Source organism: Cyprinodon tularosa, unplaced genomic scaffold, assembly GCF_016077235.1.
Source record: "Cyprinodon tularosa strain WSP-4 unplaced genomic scaffold, ASM1607723v1 ctg94, whole genome shotgun sequence".
NCBI classification, from domain to species: Eukaryota; Metazoa; Chordata; class Actinopteri; order Cyprinodontiformes; family Cyprinodontidae; genus Cyprinodon; species Cyprinodon tularosa.
The window spans coordinates 239,264-250,894 of record NW_024039718.1 but is presented as its reverse complement, the minus strand read 5'-3'; the positions used below and the strand labels follow the sequence as shown (position 1 = coordinate 250,894).

The 11,631-nt window shown below is 36.5% G+C and overlaps 1 protein-coding gene across 1 annotated transcript; it reads left to right on the top strand.

Annotated features, from left to right (window-relative positions):
- Window positions 1–1,294: 1,294 nt before the first annotated feature.
- On the top strand, window positions 1,295–7,048 carry tmem50a (transmembrane protein 50A). The gene is made up of 7 exons (XM_038274914.1): window positions 1,295–1,409; window positions 1,893–1,998; window positions 2,172–2,284; window positions 4,931–4,998; window positions 6,287–6,379; window positions 6,525–6,585; window positions 6,670–7,048. Exons 2-7 carry the CDS (start codon window positions 1,897–1,899, stop codon window positions 6,713–6,715), a joined length of 483 nt encoding a protein of 160 aa, XP_038130842.1. The 5' UTR covers window positions 1,295–1,409; window positions 1,893–1,896; the 3' UTR covers window positions 6,716–7,048.
- The last annotated feature ends 4,583 nt before the right edge of the window (window positions 7,049–11,631 follow it).

Below are 11,631 nucleotides of genomic sequence, written 5' to 3'. Positions count from 1 at the left end.
TTCAGAGTAAACAGTCAAGGCAGAGGCTGGGAGTGGTGGGGTTAGAGATCATTTTTTTTGTCTCTCCAATGTGATGGTTGTCAGTTCAGATTCTAAAGTGCATATTTTGGCATATGTGTTTTTCATTGCATTACATTAGAAATAGAACATTATAGCGAACCATTTCTTTTATGAATGGACTCTTCTTCATTGTTGCTCATAGTGCAATATCTTTAGTATGACAAGGCAGATGTGAGTAATGCTGATGGCCTATCCATTTACCTCTGTCCTCTAAACATTCTCCCTTGTTCTGTTCTGAAACATAATAATCAAGCTCACAGATTTCTGTTCTGACTTCCTGTTAAAAAGAAACTGGCAGTTCTAAATGAATGAAGAATGTGTGTTCAGAAATGACACATCATTTGATGACTAAAACCTCCAATTTGGGATGTGCATCTGTAATGCTTCATCCTGTGTTTGTGCAAGAGTGTGTCTGTGTGCATGTAATTGTTGTATGTATTATTACTAACACTAAATTATACTTTTAAATTAAAATTATAATCTTTTAACTGCTGTTTCAGTGAATCTCTTATGTAACATTCATTATTAAAAGCACAAAGAGAGAAAAACAACTGTAATTTGCTATCAACATTCTCATTTAGTTTTACATGTTCTTTTATGCACAGATAATTCAAATTGCAGTTATTTACTCACTTTATTGTGTATTGCAAACACTTCCTCGCTTAACATTTAATTTTAAGCAGCTTCTCAGAAGTCAACAAAGTTACTTATATGCTTTTATTGTTTTTGTTTTTTTCATTTTTTAGTGTTGTTTATCCAAGTAGTGAGATTTCAGGGAAAAACACTAATAAAAGTCTTTAATCAGTGAATATTGGTAGAAATTTACAACTGCAGAATTACTTTAGGTTGCAGCCATGGATTTTTTTATTCAAATTCAACATACAGCCAAACAGTGACACAGTAAAAGGAAACACATACGCTTTCATGTTCTTATTTTAATGAAGATGAAATATAATTTTTAGGTTTTAAAGTTAATCTCAAACAATAAAAAAATATATTTTTTTTATAACTCAGTTTCTGTATTTAAAATCTGACAGGTTTAATGCATATTATGATTAAACAGAAATGCTTTTGTCGGCTATAATATAAAAAAAAATAAAGAAAAGAAATCACTTTATCTACTCGAAAGATTGGAACGGCTTTCCTTGGGGTCAAAACTTTTGTTTCACTTATAGGGGGATCGACAAAAAATCCGTTTTTCTGCACAGAACCTGAAGGCAACATAATGAACAAAGGCCTATCAAATGAAGAGGGTGTGGATGAACTGCGCATGCGCAAGAGAGCTTCTTGTCGGAAGTCAAGTCGGATTAAACCAAAGGCTTGACATCAAACAACCGAACATTAAAAAGGTAAATTTCCTTTGAAACTCTCTTCATAAATCAATCGTACAGAGTTTGTAAACGTTTTCACCAATCCTTACCCTCACCAGTGCGAATCATGACATAGTATTTTTCGCAGCATTGTAACAAGAAACCTTCAAGTAAATGTTTGCTAGCGTCAAAGCCACGAACAAAGGAGTCAGTCGGGACCTACGTGTTTGCCTTTAACAAACATGTATTTCCTGTTGTTTGAAATCTAATTTTATACGGTTTGGTTCTTTACTAGGTGTTACAGACCCGCTAAACTACGTTTTAATATCTTAAGACACAGTACTATTGCTGTTGGCAAACAGAAAGGGATAGCATCAGACGTACTGTACAGCGACTGCGCAGAAAATTATCTAATGTAAACTGTAACTGCCGGTGCTTCATCTATTTCTGTCTTTTAAACATTTTGATTTATCCATTTGGGAAATGTAGCGCTTCAATGAGCCTTTTGTGTTCCTTTACCAGAATTATGTCAGGATTTCTGGACGGGATCCGCTGCGGAGACTGCGATTGCAATGTGGACTGGGGAGAGAGAAGAAATAGCATCGCATCCATAGCTGCTGGAGTTCTGGTATTTGAGATGGTCCTATTTGTTAAAATCCTACATATACTGTAACCTCAGGCTAGTTTGAATGCACTAAACACGGATTTAACTGTTTGTAATAAAGATCCATCTTTTTAGCCTCACATGTTTGTAAACAATCTTCAAACGACTGAGGGTAACTATGTTTATTTTTTATGTAGTTTTTCACAGGATGGTGGATCATCATCGATGCTGCAGTAAAATATCCCTCTGAGGGAGAGTTTCATCATGCCTATCACACATGTGGAGTTATAGCCACAATCGCCTTTCTCATGTAAGTGCAGCCTTTCAAACTCGCTACAGGGGGAAGCTAATTTTTCAAAGTTCATTTATCTGGTGTTTTTTTCTGGAGCTTGAAGTTTCTTTGTGTGATACTAATGGATCAGAGGTAGCTTTGATCATGTTACTTTGCAGTTTTGGTCACCGGGGTGGAGATTTCCCACTTTCTTGTTGCTATGATCCCCCAGTGTTAAAGCCACATATACTAGATCTGATTTGACATAATTTATATATCACCAATTTACAACACATACCATCTGAAAGCATTTCCCAGAGACAATTGGATCAGATATTGCAGTCAGATTTAGGGCTGCAACTAACGATTATTTTGCAAATCGATAAATCTGGCGATTATTTTTTTTGATTAAAGGTGCAGTTGGAGATCTTGGAAAAAACGGTTCCAGCAAGCAAAATTTTTGAGCATCTATAACCATGTCTCTCTGTTCGAACCCCTTAAACCACGCCTTCGAATCACATAAATGCGCATGCTGTCTGCTAAGGCTGGGCGATAATTCAATAACGATATATATCGATCGATAGACGTGTGGCGCAATAGAAAAAAAGAGGGTCGATAAAAAAGAAACGCAGTTTTCCTTCCTTCTCATTGTAGCCTAGCATGTAGGTTTATGCTAGTCACTGCTTCCTCCCAACCAATCACAATCGCGGACCCAGGCACGATGTCACCAAGCGCCGCCCTCTCAAACCTCAACACAGAGCACATGAAGCTGTGCAGCAAGGAGAGGCGGAGGAAATTGTTTCAAAGAAAGGTTTTTGTAGTTCGGCAGTCTGGCAGTATTTCGGTCATGGCAAGTCGGACCAAAAACAAACCACAGTCATCTAGAAAATGTGTCGGGAACCAGTGAAAACCAGTCTGATAACGACACCAACTTTTTTTTTATCATCTCAGCCGCTCACAGCCGCAGGAGTAAGAGCTGTGTAGGCCCCGACGCGGCTCTCCTCCGAGGAATCTTCGGAAAATATATATATATTTTCAGTTCTGGGCAGTTTCCCACGTAGTTCTAACAATTGAGATAAAAATGCTGAGGGGCCAGAAACTTCAAAGTAATAACTCAGGTTAAAGCAGGAAACGGGGGCGTCGGTGGGGGGGCATTTATTTATTTGTTATATTTATTTTGGTCACTTTTCTGGTCACTTAAGTTTATTCTTTGTCAGTATTTAATAACATAACTCAGGTCTCTTAAGTTATTTTTCTTTAAAACATTTCTGTTATGGTTAAAAAAGTTGGTTAAATAAAGATTTAATTCGAAGTCGAAGTGTTTTTTTATTAAAATTCAATCATTTAGCAATATTATAAAAAGTCCAGGCAGAGCTGCACATAAAATATGGTTTCAAATCTTTTCAATAATTATCGATATCGATCAATATGCATTTTTTTTTATCGATAAGCTTTTTTTCTGTATCACCCAGCCCTACTGTCTGCAGAGCAGCTGAAGCAGCGCATCGCTGATCTCCAAGCTAGCAGGGAGACAGACAGCACTGCTGATGCAGAAACACATTGATCACTCCTCTGAAACAGTTTAACTTAAAATGTCGAAATCTGCCAGCAAAACATGTTCACTTTTATTATCCTTATCCATGTTACGTACATATAAAAGGCCTTCCTGCCGCAGCAGCAAACCACGCAGAGGCGACCAGGCCATAGGCTGCTGTTGAATGGGATTCTTAGTGACAGCCCACCGTCGGTATGTGGGGGTCTTAGCGGCTCCGACAGAAATGATATTTGAAGGCAGGATGGTAATCTGGATGAACTTACTGCACAGATCCATGTTTTCCAGGTGGACTTTCTTACTTCAAAATAGATTCAATCTACTTTTTACCCACTGATAACAGCATATATAGCTGCCATTGTTGCAGGCAAAGAAAGGATGGGGTAGCTCTGCCCAACTGGAGTAGCAAAGATTCTTCAGCCGCGAGTCAGAACTAAACTTGTACAGCATCAAAAATGAAGCGGCATGCATGTTTTTGCGATTTCAAAGCGTCCGAGATTTCGGTCGACTACAGTGCAGCAGAACCGAGCCGTTAGCTCTGGGGCTGGGGACACCGCGAACCTGACCCGGTGACGATAGCCTGGACACCGGCGGCCCTGTGCTTCCCCCCGCCTGCCCGGTAAGGCAACCGTCACAGGGTTGTGTTTGATCGCGCCGTCGATCCTGTCCAACGGCCCCAGCAGCAATTAGTTGATGATTATTTCAATAATCAATTATTTGCATAATTTCCTGTGGCATCATTTGCCATGGGAAAGGCATGGCCTGCTACATATTGCATTTTTGAGGAATCGCATCATTAATTGTATATGTTGAATCACAGCTTTCGTCTCATAGCTTTTAACTAAATCTGACATGATTTAATTTTCAAACTTAATCTTCATTTTCTTCCTCGTCCCTTTGGTTCTGGTCTTGTGGCACCTAGACCAGGCGGTGTGTTTCAGCCTTTAGATGCAAAATATTAAAGTTATTGGTATCACCCTGTTCTTATTTTCATTAGGGATGTGGACAACTTTCTAACTAATGCTGTTCCCCAAATATGACATTCTTTAATTTCAGCTATGTCTGGTTTGAAAGGTTCATGTTGTCAGGAGATATAAAGGTCTCAACTTTCTTTTCCCGTTCGACTTGTGTAGGATAAATGCTGTGTCTAATGGCCAAGTGAGGGGAGACAGCTACAGTGAAGGATGCCTTGGACAAACAGGTGTGTACATGGATAATTCTCTCCAAAAGCTTAGTTTTCTCATTTTCTTTCCTATTCAAGTAATATCCATTCCATACTCTCTCGTCACTTACTTTTAGTAGAAATGTGTGAGGGGGAAACAGCCGTTAGCATGTCGTTGGCATTGATCATTGTGTCTATTTTAGAATATCTTAGCAGCACCAGTACATTTTTACTGGTGCTGCTAATCCTTAACAAAAGCATTTTCAATTCAGAAATACTTTATTGACCCCTGAAAGGAAATAAAAGAATAAGTACTCTGGTAGAATTTTGATCAGATAATTGTCCAATCTTTCCTTAAGACGTAACAGTTTACTAGTGTTGATTTCTCGTGTTTCAATAAAAACTTAGGCCAGGATTTTAAAAGTTTAAATGTAGATGTTTAATAGAGGCTGTTTTCAATCTATTTCAAAATCTATTTTTGACTAAAAATGTACCAGATTAAATTTTTGGCTTATATCTGATCTCCTTTTTTAAACTCAAGGTTTACCTGAATTTCTACATATTTTTAAAACTTTTACTGCTGATACTCTAATTATTCACCCAAGAGCAGTGAAGTAATTATCAGGACTTATTGTGATTTTTATTTTTTCCACAAATTAATAGATTTTTTGTAATTATGATTTGCATCTTATGTTGTCTCAAGGCACTTTACTAAATAGAACATCCACCTAAGGGGTTTAACAATTGATTTTGGTTGAGGCATTTACCGCTTATTAAGAGTAAATGATTATGAACACCTCTGACACAATTTGGAGTCGCACAGCGAATATATACAGTAGCAGGCAGAACAGACTTGTGCATAAATGATCGATGAAACATGAAAAATACTTTATCCTATACTTTACCCATGATAGGAGTTCAGGAAGATAGTAAAAGCATAAAATGGTGATTCTCTTCAAGCCTTGCAAAAACAACGAGGGACTGTCGGGCTTTGCTTTGCTGCATCTTGATCACTCTGATGAGAAATCAAAAGTTAGGTATAAGAAGAAAACGTAATTAATTCCAAAATGGAAGGTCCTCTTTAAAATAGTTTTATTTGACCATATACATTTGTTTTAAGAAAGGGGTTAAAATTATATTTTGTCACACTGCACCACAGAGCTACAGCCACGCACACGGGGCGTCAATGTGTTGCCCTAGACATGGCTGCTTTGTTTTTCCCATTCCTGTCCAAACTTCTCACTGCAACTCTAATGTCAAACAAACCATGAAGTATTGCGCAAGGTTACTCTCATAGTAACCTGCCCTTCCTTATCTGTTTTTGCAGGGGCTCGAGTTTGGCTCTTCATTGGCTTCATGCTGGCTTTCGGCTCCCTCATTGCTTCCATGTGGATTCTCTTCGGAGGGTTCGTAGTGCCTAGTAAGTGTGTGTTTTATTTTTTATTTTTATTTTTTTATTTTTTTACTGAATTACAGGAAGTACGTAGCAGACACTTTAATATGTAAAAGCCTATTAGGCAGTAATTGTATTGCGCAATCATGATAATATAACTTGTGTTTTACAGAGAAGGACACTGTGTATCCTGGTATTGCCATATTTTTCCAAAATGCGTTCATTTTCTTCGGGTAAGTTCATAAATGTTTGCATCTTTGATCATATTTAGCAAAAATAACTTGTTACTCATGATATCTTAACTGTCTCTAATTCAGAGGTTTGGTCTTCAAGTTTGGGCGCACCGAGGATCTTTGGCAGTAGAAGTCTGGCTTTCTGTCTGTGGTTAAACACTCTGCTTTCTTAATGTATGAAACAATATTGCTTCAGCTGTCATTCATTTAAATTTAAACCCTTTTTTCCCTTTTACATCAGATTGTGTAATTTATGTTTTCTGTTGTAGCTAAATCATAACTAAGCACAAAGTTTCCTGTATTCATGTAAATGTTAAACACTTTCAAATGTGGCACATCTATAAATGTGTGTTTGCACTCAGACTGTATCCATGTTCTTTTAGTGGTTTACAGGTTGTGTTACCAAAATGTACATAGTGGAGCTTGGGTCAGACTTCTTTAATAAAACATTCTTTAATTTGAACTGATTGTGTGGATGTTTTAATTTATGCATATTGCATATTTTGTTTTTATCTTTTGTAAATAATCTGCTCTGAACTGACTGAGATTAAATGCTGACATAGATTTTTCCCCAAATTGCAGACATCAGCAAAGTCAAAACGGTAAGCTGTTGCTTTAACAGTTGCCTGATTTCAGTTTATTTTATTTTTGTGTTAAAAAAAAAAAAAGATGCAGCAGCAAAACCACAGGGATGTAAATGCATTTGACTTTTATCCAGCATCTAATCTGGATTTTTTACTTATTTTAATTTTTTTTAGTTCAAATGCATCTAATTTCTGCTAATCACAAATAATTATATATATATATATATATATATATTCCTAAGATATATTTTTATTTCTTTGTAGAAGCTTTTTAAAAGGAACTATTCTGGTCAGTCTTTGTAAAATGCTTTACCTTCATTTAAACATTGTCTTTGTTTTATGAATTTTAAGGTTTTAATGTTGTTAATCAAGAAATATTCAAAAGTAATACAAAATCATTTGTAAATTGTGCGTAGCAATTCCACGCTGATGTATTTCAAGTGGTTTAAAAAGGTAAAATGTCAACTATAGCTTACAGCTAATGAAAAGTGAAAAATCAGTTTATCTGGAAAAATGAAAGAAAAAAAGTATTGGAAATGCATAAATGTTATGATGCTGCCAGCTCCTTTATAAAGGAAGACTGATGTGAGTGCTGTCCAACAGTCATTGGCAACCTCCACAGAAGGGTGCTGGTGACTGACAGTTTGCAAATTTGTGCACAAATGATTTACATTTTTTATCCTGCATTACTTTCGAGGGAAAGCAGGCTTAGTAGCTGATTAGAATCAGACGGTAAATTATTACAATTATACAATTACGGTTTTCTTAGTCATTTAAACTTTTGTCCTTAAAAATTCTAAATATTAAGAATAAAATCACACATTTTGTTTAGCTTGAAAGTGAGATCTAAAATATGGAATATTTTCCTAATACAAATCAAGTAAATAGCTAAGAATAGGAAAAATTAACTTTGAATCATTATAAAGTTGAATTTACAATTAGACTAAAATCCTTGTAGACCTTCAGTTTTTGCTTATTCAACATCTAGAATCTAGATGCAGTCACTCTGGCTGCCTTGAAATGATATCTTTTCACCATTAACAGAAAATTATAACTGGACAACTGCTAGTCCTGTTGTAAGGCAAAGCAAGCTTATTTATGCAGAACATTTCAGTTGCATCACAAGTGAAAGTGCTGTACAGCACATGAGAGGAGAAAGAAAAGTACATCGCAGTGGTATAGTAGCAACACAAATAACAAAATAGCATTCTAATATGGAAAAGGTATAAAATGTTTGATAAAAAGTATTACATTTGCTGAAGTTTTTTATAAGCAGTGGTTTTCTCCACTGTTTGAACATGCTTACCTATAGAGAGGGACTGCTACAAACAGCAACACAACCTAAGACAAGACTTTGACTAGAGATATCTGAATGTGACCTTAGATTGACTTAAGTAAAATTCAACAAAATTTTTATTGAAATCAGCTTTGTTTGTGGAGTTCCTTGAGATGACATGAAGAAAAAATTATTTAATTACTATTCCCAAGCTAATAAATTAGATCAGCGTTTCTACCATTTACTAAATAACCCATAACAATAATAATTTAATAGTTTATTTTAAATTCGTCATATCCTAGGCTAAGTAAATACACTATATTGTATGCAGAACTCATTATACTTTGCTCACTAATGAGATTCATAATTTTTTTTACATTGTTTAAAGATGCAGTAATCTCAATGAAAACAAACTTTTATTTTGGAGAAAGTAATGCAATTCATAAACTCTTCAAAAACGTACATTAATTCTATAATTTAGCAAATAGAAATAATTCTGGTAGTCTTAACTAACTTCAACAGGAAAAGCTTATAGTAAGGAAAAGTGTGTTTCTCTTAATAGTGTTTGAAAAAAAATGGCAAACCAGACCAAAGTATTATTGCATATGAATGATTTCAGTGAGGGCATTAGGTAAGGTTGCTTAGTTAGTTGGAGTTAAACTCAAAGCAGTTTTGTCTATTGATTTATTCCAGTATGCTCACTACATCAACTTTATACACTAACGTTTTTTTATTGCTGGAAGTGATAACAGAGAGTCTTTTAAGGCATAACTCCTGTCAACATTTCGAAATACACTTTATTGCAAACAATAAAGACACAATGTAAGGGAAATAAGACTTCCTGCTTGTAGAACTGTTCTCTGCAAAAAAAATGTTACAGTCCTTTAGAGCTCAGTCCACATGTGTACTTCTATGCATTTCTAATGGAATTAAATGTGTTTTTATGATACAGCTCTTTTGTGATAAAAAAAACAACTAGTGAGTAGAGGACTTTAAGAATGTTCACATAATTAGCTTGTTTTATTCGTTCTTTTTTGGTTGCAACAGTGGAAAAAAGGCCTAAATTTTAAAAAAAGCAATATTAGAATAACTGCATAGAAAACAAATTAATATCCATCCATCCATTTTCCATTAGGCTTATCTGAAGCAGGGTCGCAAGGGGTGCTGGTGCCTATCTCCAGCTGTCTACGGACGAGAGGCAGGTTACCAGTCCATCGCAGGGCAACACAGAGACAAACATGACAAACAGTTATGCACACATACATTTGGAGAAGCCAATGAACCTAACAGGTTCGGACAGTGGGAGGAAGCCGGAGAGAACCCGCGCATGCTCAGAGAGAACATACAAACTCCACGCAGAATCGAACCTGGACCCTTCTTGATGCAAGGCAGCAGTGCAACCTACAGCCCTCTAAACAAAAAAAATTAATAAAAAAACAAAATACATATGAATAAAAATGTACAGCTCAATTTCAGCTAGACCACACGGCATAATGTATGTAGCAAACATCCAATACATAAAATGCTGTTGCAGAATTAAAACATTTAAGAGTTTTTAACCAAACAACAAATGTTTCTTCAAATTGGTCGAGTCTGTCTGTATGAGTGTGAAAGCTACCCATCGCTAGTCAATTGAGCTGTAGTAGTGGCCCACTTCTAGTAGGGCGGAGGGTTGGCGGTTTTTCAGTGTTTTACTGTAGAGGTTCACATTTTGCATTTGTTATGGCCAGAATGACCCACCTCATTCTTGGGGGGGAAAGACCTGATTTTGCAAGATCTAATGTAATGTTCAAAATAAAAACAGCTTTGTATAATTTTGAATGTTTCATGTCTTTTTTTGTCAATACTGTATTTTATAATTCTTCTTTCCACTGGCTCTAAACATTTGCAAAGGATCAGATGTTTGATCCAAGTAGATATTTTTGGTTTTTGTTTTACAAAATTAATGAAATTATTATGAAGTGTGTCTTCAGTTACCTCAGCTTTCTGGCAAGAATCGGGGTTGGTAACCCTGCTTCTAGCTCTGTGTGGGAAAGAGGTCTGTAGCAGTTTTCAGTCAGCTTTCAGATCCTGGAAGGACTGGTCAAATGCTACCAGTCAGGCTGACTGGGGGCCAAGTGTTACAGCTGAACAAGACCTGCAAAGACAAACAGCAAACATAAAGCCTGTGCATATTTAAAGAGTGAGTTTAACTGCTAACGAGCTAAAGCACGGCTGTCCACCTGAAATAGAGCAGGAGGCTCATGTTGACTCTGGAGGGACTTAAGAGATCCACCCCTCATGTGGAAAATTATATTAAGAGTAAAACCAATACTCATTCACTTTACAAATCAGAATTTTCCTGAATATATGGTGGTGGTGGCAACATCAGTCTGTGAAGATGATCCTTCTTCTCCAGTAAACACTTCAAAGCTGGGCAGAGTTGATTGGACAATGCATGGAGCCCTGGAAGACTACAAAAGATTTTCGATTGGATACGATAAAAACATTAATTAAATGGTTTAAGGTTGTACTCTTTAGTTCAAACTTTTACAAAGTAGAGAGTTCTTCTATTTCTTCTCATTCTTTTTCTTCTCTTCGGTGGATGTAGTCCCACCTTTTATTACTTCACAGCTTAACTGTGTCTTGGCTTTGACTCACCCGTCCTCTTCATCATCTTTCTCATCATTTCTCCATCTCCATACTCCCCAGAAAGTCAAATGTTTCCCTCCCTTATCCACCTCTCACGCAACATCTCTTTCCCCCCTCAAATTGTCCCACAGGTCTCCTGCTATCGTCAGTGTAATCCTGCCATATGTAATCTCCAGCTTAATCCTTTCAATCTCCCATGATTAACACAAAAAGATGTTTGAATGAGGGCAAAAAAAAAAAAAAAAAAGAAATTACTGTCCATTATGCAACAGGTCTCGAGGTACCTATGTGGGGATTATCTGTGGGTTAGGGAGAGGGGAAAGAGTAGAGAAAGGCAAAGAAGCAGAACAAGGTGAAATGTGGAGGGGATTAAATACAAGATTTGTACACCAATAGTTGCATCTAGCATAAAAAACTCTTTATTCTGCTGGATAAATTAGGGAGGGTTTGTGGTTGAGCATTGTTAGGGCAACTAAGCATCAGTAGAACCTAAAGGAAAGGAACAGAAATGTCTAAATCCCAGTGGAGTTGACTGGGGTGCTGTGAGGTTACTGC